The sequence below is a fragment of the Rhinatrema bivittatum genome, chromosome 3 (genome assembly GCF_901001135.1).
Source record: "Rhinatrema bivittatum chromosome 3, aRhiBiv1.1, whole genome shotgun sequence".
Classification (NCBI taxonomy): domain Eukaryota; kingdom Metazoa; phylum Chordata; class Amphibia; order Gymnophiona; family Rhinatrematidae; genus Rhinatrema; species Rhinatrema bivittatum.
Window position 1 is genome coordinate 34,229,691 of NC_042617.1, and position 17,769 is coordinate 34,247,459.

At 47.1% G+C, this 17,769-nt stretch overlaps 1 protein-coding gene across 2 annotated transcripts in view; it reads right to left on the minus strand.

The window, feature by feature from the left end:
- DNAH14 (dynein axonemal heavy chain 14) overlaps positions 1-17,769 on the minus strand; it is a 461,040-nt gene that overhangs the window by 408,911 nt on the left and 34,360 nt on the right. For both annotated transcript variants that reach the window (XM_029593090.1, XM_029593089.1), the window contains exons 7-9: positions 16,117-16,229; positions 13,375-13,437; positions 9,031-9,163 (exon numbers count right to left, since the gene is read on the minus strand). In XM_029593090.1, the coding sequence (XP_029448950.1) occupies positions 9,031-9,163; positions 13,375-13,437; positions 16,117-16,229 (309 nt within the window). The remainder of the gene's footprint in view (positions 1-9,030; positions 9,164-13,374; positions 13,438-16,116; positions 16,230-17,769) is intronic.

The following is a 17,769-nucleotide window of genomic DNA, read 5'->3' on the forward strand; positions in this document are numbered from 1 at the left end:
CAGGGGATAAGCCCCCGGGTATAATCCCAGTAATTGTGTGTGTTTACACTGGGTAAGCCCCTGAGGTAATCCTGTGCACACGCAGAATGATGAACCCCTCAGGAAGCACCCAGTGCAGACCTCAGTGAAATTAGTTTCCGCCCCCCCCCCCGGGTCAGAGCCCCTGGGCAGAATGCCGGTGGGCACGGTCTGAACCCAGATCATTGGCTTGCTTCCAATCCGAACCCCCAATACGTCTTCTTCACCTCTCTTTATTTTGTACACTAGTTTAATCGATTGAAACTGTGCATGGGAATCTGTTTTGTACAATTTTACAGAAGTTTGGCTCAATGATCTTTTAAAGCTCCTGGTGCGAGGTCTACCTGTTCATCCACTGCGTAGCGGCTTCCCATGTTAAGCCCTTGGTTGAGCCTGACCTTTACTGAGCACTTGATGTGCACGCGCACGAGACATTTATCATAGTCACGTTTATCCATTTTTTTCCAACACTAGAAAATAGATAGTATTTTCGGCTGACATAGTACCGCCAACATTTACAAATCATCGGTGAGTACATTATCATGCATTTTGGTAGAGAAGTACCTTAGATGCAATGAGACTCTCTCTGTGATTATTCTCTCTCTCATTGTCAGTGTGTTATTGGTTAAAAATGATGCACAGTATAATTTTAATTAACTAACCAGCAAAAATATATCACTGGAGACCTTCTCCTTTAGATTACAGCACATAAAACAGTCTATGGGAAAAAGAATGGTATAATTTGTGTTATATTTTCAGCTACTAGAAAGACGTAAAAAGGTTCCCCGTAGACACAAAGTAGAACACAGGAGGTTAATTATGTTTTCTTTTCTTCCTGACACTTATGCAAAAGGGTTTATGCTATGATACATACATTCTTTAAAATTACATGGGGAAATGTAACATTTTATGGTAGGCATTTATAACACCTTTTGAGGCATAGGAAATAAGCCTGTAACTATGGTTTTCTTCAGGCACTATATTGCTTGTGCATGAATAGTTCTTGGGTCAAGTGCCTTCAAGCCCACTAAGACCTTGCATGCCAAGGTCACTGGCTAGTAGGACAGGTCATTACATCAGAGCTGAAGATAAGGAGTGCCACTGCATACTCTCCTATTCCAATTTGCAAACGTGCACTCCAGAAGACCTCAGCAGGGCCTGATCTAATTCGGCAGGCAGATTCAGGCTCCCCTGCTGAGATTCTGTATCTAGGTCAAGCAGTACAGAAGGGTGTGATTGCACCCCTGGATTCCGAGTACAGAGGGAGGCAATAATCTTAAAAAATTAGCAACTTCAGCATCTAGGAATGTGATGTGATTTCAGCACCTTTGTGCCAGAGGAATTTCACGCAGCTCCTTCTGAATTCTTATTTAATAGAAGCCCAACTGCCGCCGCTTTCATCCCACCGCCCCCTTCCTCTTCCAGACTTCCTAAGCCCTAATAATTTCCTAGGCCTAATAAATTGGCGATTCGCTAATCCTAATGAATAATGAATGTTGCTTTTTTTTTTAGGGAGAAAGTAAAAACTCATCTATTCACGTCGATTTATCTGCTGATAATTTAGAAAGAAATAATACCTGACTAATTTAAGTAGTGCTTCACTCTATTATTTAGAATTTTTGATCAAGGTCTGCTTTACCTCCGTGATTATTTTATTGCACCTGTGGATATGTTGCACTGCAATGTCAGTCTTTTTTTTTTTTCATCAATGTATTATGAGAGCTGTGCATGTTCTACCTGCTGACTCTGATGTATTGTGGTCGACTCTGAATAGCGGTTTGGGGGTGGGCAGAACATAAATATTTTAAATGATACTCTTCTGGTGACCATGCTCAGATGAATTAATTGCATTCATGGACTGTAAAAGTCACTTCAGACCCCCCCCCTGAGCACCATCCTCTTTGCCCACCCATGCACCTTCTTTCATCCGGGCTGGGGAGGGTTAGGGATTCCCTGGGATCTAAGGAAACACAATCCTAAGCAAAGCCGCGATTGACCTTTGCATTTTCTGCAATTATCCAAGATCCAAAGCATACCAAGAGCAAATTAATCCAATCTGTATTGATTTCAGAAGGATATGATTAATTTATAAAATCAAGTCCACCTCAATTAACATTGCATTGTTTTTTTTTTATTGGAGAGAGAGGAAGTCAGGGGTATCCATGAATAGTATTACTATAGGAAAGCTCCTGTTAGGGTCAGTGGAAAGTTGTTTGTGTTACGTTTGGCAGCCTGCAGGATGTCCTCACAGGCCGCCGCCCTCACCCCAATGCCCTAAAACCCCAGGATTTCTCTCTCCGGTGAGACCCCTGTTGGACCTCGCAGATGCAGCAGGACACCGCAGGGTCCGCTGCCTCAGGCCTTCCCTCTAGACATGCATGCACCCGTAATCGCCAGATTTAAAGGTGCCACGGTGGGAAAAGACAGTCTTAGAGGACATCACTGCTGCTGCCTTATAAAAAAAAAGGCCTCTGGGACGTCCCTATTCCACCTCAGCAACGGGTTTTCTGCTTTCCTTGCAGTGCATGTTGCCGGCTTTCCCGTGCCTCGTCTCGTCTTCCAGTCCAGCTTTGCTTTGTCTCACTTTGCAGCCCAGCCTGCCTTGTCTCATTGTCAGTGATCCACGTCTCCCTCAGATTGCCGCTTCGGATCTTGACCTCCTGTCTGGACCAGACGCCGATTGCCTGCTGCCAGGACCTGACTACTCTTGCTCGCTGCCTGCTCCGACCTTGGCTCTCCTCTGACTTCCAAAGCCTGCTGCCTACTTTGTCTCCGGTGAGCCTCTGGAACCTAACTTCCACCTCTGACCTAGGGTCCTGCCTAAATCCTGCCGGCCGCCAGAATCCAAGGGCTCGGCCTTTGGAGGAAGTGTCTGGTGAAAGTGAAACTCCAGCCTGTCCCGTGACAGGGCGCGTTTGCCAGCAGCTGGCATAGGCCTCAGGGCTGGTCCTCAAGGCTGCATCAACTCTGCCACGGCGTTAAGGGCTCACACACCCCATTATCCGTTACGGTTTGGACTAATTTAATACCATTGGGACTGGTTTTTGAGCCTTGTACTCCCTTCACCAGGTCAGCACAAAATGAGCTATGATGATATTGCACAAACATACAAGTAAAGTAAAATATACAAGGAAAGGTCAGATTACAGCATCAGTGTTCGCTTTCAAAGCTTTAAAGAGCTGCAAGCTGAGGGCACAGGGTACATTTTGAGAGGGATAATGTCAGTGGTCTGGAATTTCTTAATTCACCCCAGGTGAATTAAGAATTGTATGTGAACAATGCTATACCTAGGTATAGCATTGTTCACATACATAGATATTTGCGAAATTTAAAAGGTTAGAAAGCTATTCATACACAGGGAGAGCATAAATACAGAATTGTGCTGTTTACCAGTTTCTAACCAGAACATAGTCATAGCCCCCAGTTTTCTGCAGCAGCTCAGGGTTGGATTCTGCAGCAAAGTTTTAAAAAGTCCATGGCAATTCTGCGAGACATGTACATTAATTTGCATAGTTCTGTGAACCCAATACAGTAACACAGCAGTGATGGCAGAAAAAGCCCAAATTGTCTATCCCAGTGGTCCCCAACCCTGTCCTGGGGGCTCACCAGCCAGTCGGGTTTTCAGGATAACCACAATGAATAATGCATGAGAGAAAATTTGCATATTATGGAGGCAGTGCATGCAAATTTTCTCTCATGCATATTCATTGCAGATGTCCTGAAAACCCGACTGGCTGGTGGGCGCCCAGGACAAGGCTGGGGACCACTGGTCTATCCAGTCTGCCCAGCAAGTTTCCCATGGCAGTAACTGCCACTCCATGCAGGTTACCCCAAGCCTTATTTATGTTAAGGGTAGCAATATTTACAATACAAACCAAGCAACTGTCAAATCCATTACAAACGTTTTTACAGGGTGGGCAGCCTGATAACTCAGGCAATGCTGCTTGAATGTGTTTTGCATTTAGATTTGGCCATAGAAGCAGTCCTGGGCTTCATCCTTGTTTGCATATCAATTTGCATAACTGTAAAAGTCAGGGCCCGGTGTTGGCTATCATCTGAATCCAATTCCCATCCCCCCACCCCCCCTGCCACAAAAGCAGAAAGCAATGTTGCAGTTGCGTCACAAGCATGAAGGCTGATTAGTTAAGGGTAGTAAACCCCAAGCCTTCTAGTGCCGCTCAGTGCAGGTTACCCCCATGCACCCTTCTCTTCATTTCCAACCTCTAGCATGTAGGGATCCACAGTCTTTATCCTGTGCCCTTTTGAATTCGTTTACTGTTTTCATTCTCACCACTTCCTCCAGAAGGGCATTTCAGGCCTCCACCACCCTCTCCGTGAAGAAATATTTCCTGGTGTTGGTTCCGAGTCGTCCTCTCTGGTGTTTCATTTCATGAACCCCTATTTCTAGAGTTTCCTTTCCGACGGAAAAGGCTTGTCGTTGATTCTGCATCATTAAAACCTTTCAGGTATCTGAAGGTCTGGATCATATCTCCCCCTGCACCTTAAAACACTTTATAAAAATAGGTTTCCAGCCTTTCTTGTTTGCTTGGATAACTAATTTGCTCTTTTTTTTTCAGTTATTTTCAGTATGGGAAAAAGGACATTACTGAGCAGTGAGGGAAAGGAAAGAAGTGGGGTTAGCATGGTAACAAGATCATAGGATGGGAAAGAGGAGGAGGAGATTTGGGGAGGGAGGGAGCATCAGTCTGGAAGGGAGAAGAGAAAGGGAGGATAGGGATGGGAAAAGAGGATTGTAGAAGAGAGAGGGAAAAGATTCGGAATGGGGGGGATGGGGGGAGGGGGGAGGGAGGATCGGAGATGGAGGGAAGAAGTGAGGAATGGTCAGGGAGGACAGGAAAGAGGCGAAGGCTAGAGGGGAGATGGTGGAGTATCAGGAAGTGCGACAAGAAGGACAGAGAAAATCAGGAAGAGGAGAAGAGTGGAAAGAAAGGGGGAAAGGAGGCGAAGAAGGAAGAGAGAAGGAGAAACCTGTGGAGATGGGGAATCTTGGGGGGGGGGAGAGAGAGAAGGAATTACAAGAGAACAAAAGAAAAAAAGAAAAGGGGAAAGAGATGGAGGAGTTAAAGAGGGATAGGGGAGGGGCGGCAGGATTCGGGACCAGGGATGTGATAGAGAGGCCGTGTCCTCCCTCACACCCGCCCGTCCACCCTGCATTTCCCCTTCTACATACAGTCCCTGCCTGCCCTCGACCCCTTCTCCCAGTCTCCCTCTGCATCAGGTCCATCTCACTCCTCCACCCCTTGATGCCGATCCTCTCTCTTCACCCCCAAAGCTTCCCCCACAGGTGGGGTGGTCTTCTGAGGGCAGGAGCAATCCCCATTCGCATCTTGGAGAGTGGTGCCAGCTGACCCCCCCCCCCCATGACAAACAAATGCGCCGGCTCACCTGAGGCCATTTTCTAAGATGGCGCCGGCGGGGTAGGCATGAGCGGGGATTGCTTCTGCCCCCAGAAGACCACCCAAGCTATGGGGCGGGCGGGGGGGGGGGGGGGGATGTGGGAGCCTAAAACTGGAGTTTGCACTTATTTGGGGGGGACAAAGGTCACCTTTTTTTAATTACATTTCTGGCTCACAAGTGGGTTGAGGCTCAGGATCGAGGTGCACATGGATCACCAGTGGGGGTGATGGACACTTCAGGTGGGCAGCGCAGCCCATTTAAACACTGCACGCCGGTGTGCACAAACCATCACTCCCCCAGATCGGTCGCAGGGATAACTACACCTTAAGGTAGTTACCTATTTTCTGAAAATGGGACCGCGAGGCCTCTCTCGCATGCCCGTTTTCACAGCTCCACCCACTCCAAAACTGCTTTCATCAGTTTTTCATCGCAACAGCTCAAGGTGAGACTTAAATAAACTTTTGTGCACAGCAGACCACTGCAAAAAAGATGTACTGTTGCGGGTCACAATTTTGTGAAGTTTTTTCACAAAAAAAAGGAGTTTTGTGGAAAAAATAGTGTGATACATTTAAATGTTAGTGGTTTTGCACATTTCTAGGCAATCTGCACTATTTTTTATATGAAGCCTCTTTTACAAAAAAAAAAGAAAAAGAAATCTTTGCAGCTTAGTGCATGGGCCTTTTCATGCCTTTTTTCTTACGCGCTTCGCTTCTGAATGAGGTGGAGACAGATAGTTCATTACTGCAACGCCAATGAGTCTGGCGGGATTTCACACTACATCTGGGGAATTGCTTTCCTGGGTCGCTTCTCACCACGATTTTAGCGGATGCCCAGCGAGAAATGTACAGATGGCATCTGGCAACTCATGGACAACTCAGAAACTGGCATTAGCTAGGGGTCCAAAGGTTGAACGCAAGCTACTCTGGGAGTTAGGTTCCTGTTATCATTCTGAACCTCAAACTGCCAAGTAGTTTACTGGAAAAAGATATAGCAGAATTAGAAAAGGTTCAGATAAAGAGAGACCAAAATGATAACGAGGATGGAATGATTCCCCTATGAGGAAGGGCTAAAGAGGTTAGGACTCTTCAGCTTGGGGAAGAGAGGGCTGAGGGGAGATATGATAGAGGTCTAGAAAATAATGCCTGGAATGGAACAGAACAAGTTAATTGTTTACTCTTTCAACAAATACAAAGACCAGGGGAAACACAAAGAAAAGACTAAGTTGTACATTTAAAACTGAGAGAAATTATTTTTTTACTCAAGCTCTGGAATTCATTGCCAGAGGATGTAGTGAAAGCTATTAGTGTAGCTGCGTTTAAAAAAAGGTTTGGACAAGTTCCCAGAGGAAAAGTCCGCAAACCATTATTAAGACAGAGGTGCAGAAATCCACTGTTTTATCAATGAGATAAGCAGCTTGGAATCTATCCACCCTTTGGGATCCTGTCAGGTATTTGTGACCTGCATTGGCCTCTGTTGGAAACAGGGTACTGGGCTTGATGGACCTTTGCTCTGATCCAGTAGGGCAAATCTCATGGTCTTGTGAATTTTTAAACTGAATCAAAACAGTGCCTTTTCCCAAAGCTATCTGCTAACATTTTAAAATGAAAGTAAGTCATGAAAAACAAATGAAAAGCCCTTACGGTGCCAATGGCTCGTGTACTCTGGCACCTTCTAGTTCATGTATTTTCACATGACATGGCATCAGCAAGAATATTTAGAGGGTAACTTTATAACAGGATGCATAAGCTTGCAGGCTACTGCTTGCCTCAAGCTACACCAATTTTCAGATTGAACCTACACATGTAAATGTACTTTGAAAACTACCCAAAGCACACAATTATACTTGCTGCTGGCATGCGTACTTTTGCCAAGAGAATTTATACATTTTTTTTAAATCAAAAAGCATGCACGTTAAGTCCCAACCCCGCCCAGACTCCACCCCATGTACAGTGTGTACGTGCATATCGGTCGTGCAGACTTCTAAAGAGCCGTTTCTGCATGTAAAGCATGACTTTCCCCTCAAGAAGTCCCTTTGCAAATTACTCTCCTTATGACTAAAACTGTCAAGTAAATGCAGTGCAAATGGCTAGGATTTTTTGGTATAATTTACAGGCATCTATGATCTCCACACGCTTGTATCTATATTGAAAGATCTATTATCTATCAATCATCTACCATCCAGCAACTCTCCTTTTAAATAGATAATGGTCATGTGCAAAATCTGATGGGTTGCATGAGTAATGTTAAAAATGAATGCAAATAATTGACTTTTCTTTCCTCTATCAGCTGACAGAGCTTTTATTGAACAGTTCTTCCTTACCACAAATATTTTTTATGTTTATTTTGTGGTGGAGGGAGAAAAAGGCCTTTTTTTTTTTTTTCCAAATTCCCATCATTTTCTTCCACCTGGCTTGAAGTTTGAGTGGAAGGTTAACTTTGTGCTATTGCTGATTTGACTAAAGCAAACACCATGTCCCCTGACCACAGGTGCTGGTGCTAGGGCTGATGCTGCAGCTCAGGTCAGCAGACAACAGCCGACAGCCTGAGTCTCAGTCTCAGTGATTCTTTTCACTTGGCCTTCTGCTTCCCTGACACGCAGCGCGACGACACGCCTGTTTCTCTCTGCTCTGTGCTTCTGTGAGCAGAAGGACATTGCAAAGCATAAAGTTGTATATACGTACAAATCACTTTGTCTAATGTCAAGATTTCCTATCGAAAGCACATCGTAAAAAGACATTTTTCACGAAAACATTTTCATAGTCGGACATCTACAGCTCAAAGGCTTTCCTCTCAACTATGACGCATTGAACTCAGTTAAGGAATGTAAGAAGTGTTCACTGGGCTAAAAGGAGAGGATGACAACAATCAGCACGATATACACCTCTGTATTATCAAGCGTTGTGTTTAGACACGGGAAGGGAGAGGTGCTGGGTGTCAACTCACTTGGGGTATCTTGGATACTCATCTTGGATGCTCACTTAGGGTATTGAATGCTCATCTGCATGATGGAGTACATGCATCTGTCTCAAATGCTCTAGAAATGCCGATTCTAGAATTCATAAGAAGCTCACATACTGGGTCAGACCCAGGGTCCATCAAGCCCAGCATCCTATTTCCAACAGTGGCCAATCCAGGCCATAAGAACCTGGCAAGTACCCAAAAACTAAGTCTATTCCATGCTACTGATGCCAGTAACAGCAGTGGCTATTCTCTAAGTCAACTTGATTAATGGCAGTTTATGGACCTCTTCTCAAGAAGCTTGCCCAAACCTCTTTCAAACCTAGCTAAGTTAACTGCCCTAACCACATCCTCTGGCAATGAATTGCAGAGCTTAATTGTGCATTGAGTGAAAAAGAATTTTCTCTAATTTGTTTTAAATGTGCTACTTGCTAACTTCAAGGAGCCTTTGTATTATCCTAGTCCTTGTATTATCTGAAAAAGTAAACAACCAATTCACATTTAACTCTTCTAGACCTCTCATGATTTTGTGGACCTCCATCATATCCCGCTTCAGTCGTCTCTTCTCCAAGCTCCTCATAGGGGAGCTGTTCCATCCCCTTCTCTGTATGCTATATAAATATATATATATCTCACCTTCACTAAAACAATGGAGCTATCCTTCGGACCTCCACGAGTGGTAATGGCATCTTCACACAATGCTCGCATGTGAAGTAAGCAGCCTTGAAACAATTCATCAGCAGAAAAAAGTTGTTGCGACATAATAGTTCTGAAAACAGGAGGGGAAAAAACCCAGTTTTAAAGTATAACATGTATTATGCTGAAACAATATGAACAAACCAGTTTTCACCATTCTCTGAGCAGTAACCTACTGTGCGTACATACAAACACACACACACACACACACACCTTTAGCAAGGCTAGACAAATCCTGGATGCCAGGTTGTCACGGCATCCTCTCATGCTGCCCAGGATACCTTATGCCCCTTTCCCATCCCCTGGCAGGATGACAGTGGATCAGCCCCCTTCCTTCCTGCCACTACCCCAGCTGTTCACATCAGTAGCATGCATGGGAGGGGGGGGCATATGCTGTTTAAACCGCTAAGCACGGAACAGCAGTGGGGGCAGGAGACGATGTGACTGCCAAGGTGGAGGGAGGGAGGCTGTTCCACATTCCTCTGGTCGGCTGAGAGATCGCAAAGAGGAGGGCATCGGGGTGTTACGGGAAGTTTAATGATGGAAAAGGTTGGGCGCATATCCTATTATGTGATCAATGTGTAGTAGGGAGCATTGGGGAGAGGTGGGATCAGGGCTGGATCCCTGCGTGCAAGAGAAGAGTTGGCAGGAGGGAGGGGAGGTGGGATCAGGGGTGGATCCCTGCGTGCAAGAGAAGAGTTGGCGGGAGGCAGGGAGGTGGGATCAGGGGTGGATCCCTGCGTGCAAGAGAAGAGTTGGCAGGAGGGAGGAGAGGTGGGATCAGGGCTGGATCCCTGCGTGCAAGAGAAGAGTTGGCAGGAGGGAGGAGAGGTGGGATCAGGGCTGGATCCCTGCGTGCAAGAGAAGAGTTGGCGGGAGGCAGGAAGGTGGGATCAGGGGTGGATCCCTGCGTGCAAGAGAAGAGTTGGCGGGAGGCAGGGAGGTGGGATCAGGGCTGGATCCCTGCGTGCAAGAGAAGAGTTGGCGGGAGGTAGGGAGGTGGGATCAGGGGTGGATCCCTGCGTGCAAGAGAAGAGTTGGCGGGAGGCAGGGAGGTGGGATCAGGGGTGGATCCCTGCGTGCAAGAGAAGAGTTGGCAGGAGGGAGGAGAGGTGGGATCAGGGCTGGATCCCTGCGTGCAAGAGAAGAGTTGGCAGGAGGGAGGAGAGGTGGGATCAGGGCTGGATCCCTGCGTGCAAGAGAAGAGTTGGCGGGAGGCAGGGAGGTGGGATCAGGGGTGGATCCCTGCGTGCAAGAGAAGAGTTGGCGGGAGGCAGGGAGGTGGGATCAGGGCTGGATCCCTGCGTGCAAGAGAAGAGTTGGCGGGAGGTAGGGAGGTGGGATCAGGGGTGGATTCCTGCGTGCAAGAGAAGAGTTGGCAGGAGGGAGGGGAGGTGGGATCAGGGGTGGATCCCTGCGTGCAAGAGAAGTGTTGGCAGGAGGGAGGGGAGGTGGGATCAGGGGTGGATCCCTGCAGGCAAGAGAAGAGTTGGCGGGAGGCAGGGAGGTGGAATCAGGGGTGGATCCCTGTGTGCAAGGGAAGAGTTGGCGGGATGCAGGGAGGTGGGATCAGGGGTGGATCCCTGCGTGCAAGAGAAGAGTTGGCGGGAGGTAGGGAGGTGGGATCGGGGTGGATTCCTGCGTGCAAGAGAAGAGTTGGCAGGAGGGAGGGGAGGTGGGATCAGGGGTGGATCCCTGCATGCAAGAGAAGCGTTGGCAGGAGGGAGGGGAGGTGGGATCAGGGGTGGATCCCTGCAGGCAAGAGAAGAGTTGGCAGGAGGGAGGGGAGGTGGGATCAGGGGTGGATCCCTGCAGGCAAGAGAAGAGTTGGCGGGAGGCAGGGAGGTGGAATCAGGGGTGGATCCCTGTGTGCAAGGGAAGAGTTGGCGGGAGGCAGGGAGGTGGGATCAGGGGTGGATCCCTGCGTGCAAGAGAAGAGTTGGCGGGAGGCAGGGAGGTGGGATCAGGGGTGGATCCCTGCGTGCAAGAGAAGAGTTGGGGGGGAAGATGGTAAGGATGAGTGAGTGCATCAGGAAGATTGGCAAGAGGTGGTGTGGTCAGGATGGATTGGTGCATCAGGATGGTGGGGGATGTCAGGCTGGGTGAATGAGTGCATCCAGGGGATGGGGGCGGGGGGGGGGGGGGAGAGGGCAGGAGAAGGAATGCACCTGGTGTTTAGATTTTGGAGTCGAGTCCTGGATCTGGACCGGATTTGTCAAGCTTGCGATTTTAGAGCCTTCCATTTTCAGCCAGACTTGCAAAACCATTTACAGTTTAATGACCCCCAGCATCAGTGCAGGATGTGCTATCTTCTCCCTCCTCATATCTTCTGAGAAACAAAAACCCTGAGAAATGTGCTGCTCTGTCACCAGAGGCTAAAAGACATGACTGCAGCGCCTCTCTCCACCTGTACAGAAATGCAGTTCCACTGGAGCTAAAAACAGATTGCTTTTTGGGTTTGTTTTTTTTATTTCATGTGTTCAAGAGAAAAGCCAAAGTCAGACAAATGCCTTGTTTTCATCTCAGTCCCAGAGACACCGCACGATAAAGTAACTTGCTCAAGGCCAGAGAAAGCGTCCACATCATGGTGAAATATCGAACTCCTCCTTGAGAAAGGGCCAACAGGAGATGTTTATCTGGCTCACCTTCATACTCGGGGACACTTTACCCATGAAAGGGGGGGCTTTAAATACTGCCCGACCTCTCTGCTGGCTAAGAATACGAGCATTGTTTAATGACATTTGTGCTTTTATCCGTGGACTCTGCAGGACAGAGAGGGGAACAATACATGTAGGTTTCATTATTCAAAAACCCGACGCATTGTTTTGTGCCAGAAAATGACTCCTAGAGAAAGCAGGTGCAAAGCTCTGTGGGTACTGAGACCCTCCCCCCTCGTCCAATCCCCTCTGCTCCCCACCCACTGAGGCGGGCTTAAGTTGAAAAAGTAATGTAAAAAAAAAAAGTAGCAAGTCCCCAGCCCCGCCCCCATTTCCAAACCCTGCCTACTCTGAGAAAAGAAAATCCCCCTCCCTACTTCCCTCCTCAGTACCTTACTACAACTCCCCGGTGCTCTGATGGAGCAGGGAATGCAACCTTACAGGTAGAGTTTTAAAACGTAGCCATAAAAGCGCGCACTGGCACGTGAGCAAAGATACGCTTAATTTTATATCGTGCATGCAAGTAGGCGTGTTTCATTTAAAATAGCCCTGTCACGCCTTACACACATATTTTAATAACGTCAAGAGAGAGAGAGAGAATCTGACCCTCTATATATCTCCCACTGTAAGAGGGGCACTTTCAACTCAGGGTGGGGTTTGGGGGGTCTACAGACCCTCGTGCCCTAGGCACACCAATGTAAGAGTGCCCCCCCACCCAAAAAAAAACAAACCACCCTGAGCTTGGGAGCGGGGGAGAAGGAAGGGTAGGACGGGGTCTCCATAGATCCCCGTGGTTATTTAATATATGATTTAGTTGGATTGTTTGGAGGGAAATTATCATGCGGTATTTCAAATATTTCGCATTGCCACTGCATTAGGGCATTTACCGGGCAATAAAGGCCGTTCACCACAGAGAAAAACCCTAATGCAGCTTAGTAAGTGACCCCCATTAGACTGTAAGCCCTATCCCTAGTATCTGAATGTAACCTGCCTCAAGCCTGGATTTGGAAGGAAATTAAATACAAATATTGATGTTAAGAATTGCCAGGTTCCACACGGAAGTCGTGAGCTAGCTCGGCTGGGCATAGGTCAATGCTGAAATCTGAACTGATGCAACGTCAGCAGACTCTTGTACTAGTCTTCACTGACAAGAAGCGACATCCTACAAGTGGTCAATCTCTTACAGCTGGTATCTGAGATATTACCCTAGCAGTGTACACAAGAAAAAACTGATTAAGAATGGATGGGCCGATTGGTTTTTGTTTTGTGTATCATCTACTAAGGAGTCGTATTCAAAAGGATCTACGCGTGTAAATGGGCTTTTGAAAACTGCTACTTTTACATTCATAACTCCTTTGAAAATTCACTCCCTAGGGCTGGATTTTCAAAAGGTTTTACACATGTAAATAAGCTTTTGAAAATTGTTACAATATATATGCTACTTTTACGCACGTAACTCCTTTGAAAATTCACGCCTGTGTTTGGTATTTACTTTAATGATGATTTAATCTGTATTTTGGAGGGATTTTTGTTGTTTGTTTGTTTGGTTTTTTTTTTTAACATTTCAAGAGACAGGACCCAGTTCACTCAAAAAGTGTCAGTAGAGATTAATTATGTGCTGACTTACTTGCTGTTGTCCGTTTTAGATCTACGGACATTGATTTTCCAGACTGTAAAAGCTTTCCAAAGTCTAGAATAAAGGAAAAAAGTGTGATTTATGCATAGGAAGGCTGCAAGCTGACAGAGCAAATGAATGAAAGTAACACTTATAATACTTCTTTTATTGATGGACTTGAATGCTTTAACTGATAGGTCTATTTTATAAGTCTGACAGACCATTTGCCATACTAACAAATGCTACCAAGGACTACTAAAAATATGTAAAATCCAATAAACTCCACTGTAGTTAAAGTTAAATGACAGAGTACAGTACAGTGCGGCATTGCTTTATCATTCTTAAAAGAGCACTGCAACAAGGCAGAGAGACCATGAGGTAGGGGAGGAAGGGGTTAAAGTTGGATAATGTCTTTTGTACTGCAGACAATGTAAAGTTAAACTAGAAGCTCCACACAGATCTTTTATTTATTTATCTTTATTGGAAATTCCAAATTTGTTGTAACACACTTTTAATTCCTTTGCTAGAAAAGCGTGATGTAAATAAATGAAGATGATAATGTAGCCTATTTTCCGGACTGACATGGACAGGGGCAAAGCAGTCCTGCGTTTAACTCCTCTTGATCCCCCCCCTGATATCTCCTGAAAATGTGCTGTGGGTCAGACGCAAAACCCCAAACGTTGCTAAGTAGCATTACTGTGTGCACGCATTCATGGAATACATGGTCTCTCCTCCAAAAATACCTCTCTTGTGGTCTTTGCAGCTCCCCCCTTACATGCACTGAAAAGCTGGTGTGAATTGGATACAAAACAATAAAGATATTAGGGGTCAACAATTGCCTGCATGTTTTCACAGAACACGCAGGTCCAAAAAAAAGGTTACCCTGGTCAGAATTCTCAAGTTGCCCACTGGCCTGTCCTGGAAATTCTGTGTGGATCAGATAGAAAAGAAAAGTTATTAGGTGGCGGAGCTGCTCAAAAGTTATCAGGCGGCACGATTGCTCATTTACATTCATGGCTCCCTCCAAAAATACTCCATAATCCCTGTGAACCCCATGACAGGTCATAAACACTGGTGTCCTGAAAATCTGGTTTGAATCGGATACCAAACAAAAAAAAAATTAAAAAGTTATTTGGGGATATCAACTGCATATATGTATAATATTCATGGAATATGTGGATCAAAAAACTATATATCCTCGGTAGCATCCTAATGACCACCCTAATATGCCCTGATAATCTGAGGGTACAGGACACTGAACAGGAAGGTACTTAGTGGGGGAACAAACACACACAGACAGGCCAATCGCATAAGACTCCCTCCTCCATGGAGGAGCTAATTAATTATATGAGGAACAGCCCTAGGGAGTTACTAATTATTATTCATGCAGGCTGAATACACTAGCAGCAAGTTTGGAAGAGTCTTTGAGGTGGAGTTTTGGGAACAGTGAGTGGAAACACTGCGGACTATCCAATTGGGGAGGTACACGATACAGTCTGTGGGATGTGGAAAAGGACACAGAGAGAGTGAGATTCCACACGTGTGCCAGGGGGAAAGGCATGCCATGAACAGAGGGGAAACTGCAGTTGCTAAAGCACTGACTGATAATGTAACCTGCCGGAAAGGTAAAGACTACGGTTATTAAATCGGCATTATCACCCTGAGGGGGTCATTTTTCAAAGCGATCGCACGTGAAAAGGACTTGGCGAAGACATGGCGGACAGCGAAAAGGTAAGGACCCTTTTTGCTGCCTATTTCGCGCCCAAAAGCACCACCTTTTATGATGGGGCTATTGGGTGCGAAAGCCGCTTCACCCCCCTGTACCGCGCGATTGACGCCGCCGCGGTGTCTTAGAAAATCTAGGCCTGGAGATGTACAAAGGCCGTGGGGTAAGGCAGCAGGTGAAGGAGGAACAGCCAGAGAACCACTGCAGGCTGCGAACAGTAGAGCCCTGACCAAAGGGTAAGGACACCACTACAGACACATTTACTTTTATATGGAGAAAGACAGAAGAGAAATAGGCTTAGGGGTAGATTTTAAAAGGTGCGCGCGGGAGTAGATTTATTCACGCAACCCGGCGCGAACAAATCTACTCCCGATTTTATAACATGCGCATGCTGCTGCGCGCATGTTATAAAATACAGGGTCGGTGTGTGTGAAGGCTGCGCAAAATCGGCAGCCTGCGCACGCCGAGCCGTGCAGCCATCCTGTTCCCTCCGAGGCCACTCCGAAATCGAAGCGGCCTCAGAGGGAACTTTCCTTCCAGCCCCACCCATCTTCCCCTCCCTTCCCCTTTCTAACCCACCCCCCAGCCCTAACTAATTCCCCCCCCTACCTTTATTTTACAAGTTACGCCTGCCCGAGGCAGGCGTAACTTGTGCGCACTGGCCAGCTGCCTGCGTGCCATGTTCCGGTCCAGGGGCTGGTTTGCAGGCCGTGGCCAAGCCCCCGGAACGCCCCTGGGCTGGAACCACGCCTGCGGCCTCACCCCCGGAACACCCCTGATGACGCGCCGGCCATGACACACCCCTCACAAGCCTCTGACACGCCCCCCAGGAAAGCCCCGGGACTTAAGCGCGTCCCGGAGCTTGCGCGCGCCGCCGAGCCTATGCAAGATAGGCTCGGCGTGCGCAGGGGGTGGAAGGGGCAGCTTTTCGGGGGTTACGCGCGTATCTTACGCACGGAACCCTTTGAAAATCTGCCCCTCATTGTTTATTGCTTTCTAAAACATCTACATTTTAGCTTTTACATTACCTGAACTGGGAAAATACATTTAAATTATGGATCATAAAATAGTTTGTTCTTTCCTGAAGCCATTCCATCACAGACACAATGTCCAAGGTCTCAACCCCAGATACTAAAGCAACCTAAAGAAACAAATGCAAGACAAAACAGGAATTAAACTTTTGAAAAAGTTAAGCTACCAAAATCTTCTGTAGGCTGAGTTAGAGGTTGTGTTTCACCTAGACAAAGAGACAACTAAAATTGCATTTTCTAAGCTAACACTTCCTTTGTCAGTTGTTAGCAATGTGATTTTTTGGCTTATTTTTCCTGCTACAGAAAAGTAAAAAATAAAATCTGATCTCTGATATAGTTACCAAAACAGCTAAAAAGAGCTGGTAGTCAGCAGATAATACCCAAAGTCTTAAAATACAAACAAAAACACACTTTGAAATGTTTGTATGTTAATGCTAGAAGTTAAATGGGAGAATTAGAGGGTATAGCAGTGAAGGATACAGACTTAATTGGCATCTCAGAGACATGGCAGAAAGAGGATAACCAATGGGATAGTGCGATATACCAGGGTACAAATTATATTGCAATGACAGAGAGTAGTATCTTGGTGGCTGGGTGGCCCTTTATGTCTGTGATGGCATATAATCCAATAGGATAAAAATGCACAATCGAATCTTTCTGGGTAGAAATCCCTTGTGTATTGGGGAAGAGTATAGTGATAGGAGTATACTACCATCCACCTGGTGTTACGAACGGCCTCGAAAGGCCTTGCATTCTGTTACGTAGCAGGTGTTTTAGTGTGCCCATGGGCCTCAGCCCAACCCAGACCTTCTAGGCCGAGCCAAGGGTTGACGGTGGCTCCACGTGGCTGAACAGTCATGCCCTCGGCCAGGCCGGCAAGCTCCCATGGCCAACATCCAAGGATGTTGGAAGGTGAATGGTCCTCCGACCATTCCGGGCCCTTTCAGACCTGCTGCGAGCAGCATGGAGCAGCAGGCCTGGCCTGAGGTTGAGGGCAGACGGCCTTGGCACAAAGACATGACAAAGAGTGATGCGACGGCATCTAGACGAAGACAGAGGGTTGATGCAACGGCATCCTTGGACGAAGACTCGGGGTTGATGTGACGGCATCCATGGATGGAGACACATGGCTGATGCAACGGGATCCTTGGCGAAGACACTTGACATCCACATAGGCAACACAAGGCATGTCTCTCAGGGCGCCCTACTCAGGCCACCCGCGGGACTGAGTCGCAGACCACCCTGTCCCATTACGTGCCCTACACAGCCCCAAGAGGCTTGTCACGGACCACAACGGGAGCGGGACAGCACAGGGACGAGTCCAACCCAGGCAGAGCTTCGACGACAGAGCCATAATTTGCCCGGAGCTCCGCATAGGCTGGCAGGCATGACGGCTCCAGAGCGCAGGGACAAATCCCTCCTGCAGGCTGCACTGTTCCCGGGCACGACATCCTCCGGAAACACAGCCAGACAGGACATGAAGGCTCAGGAGCATCAGACGAAGACACGGGACAGGACATCCAGGAAGGCGGGAACATCAGGACGAGGAAACCATAACGAGACATCTGGACGTGGACAGGGACCTCAGGCAAGACACCAAGATGAAGACATGACAAAGGCGGATGAGACGAGGAGCTCCACGAAAACAGA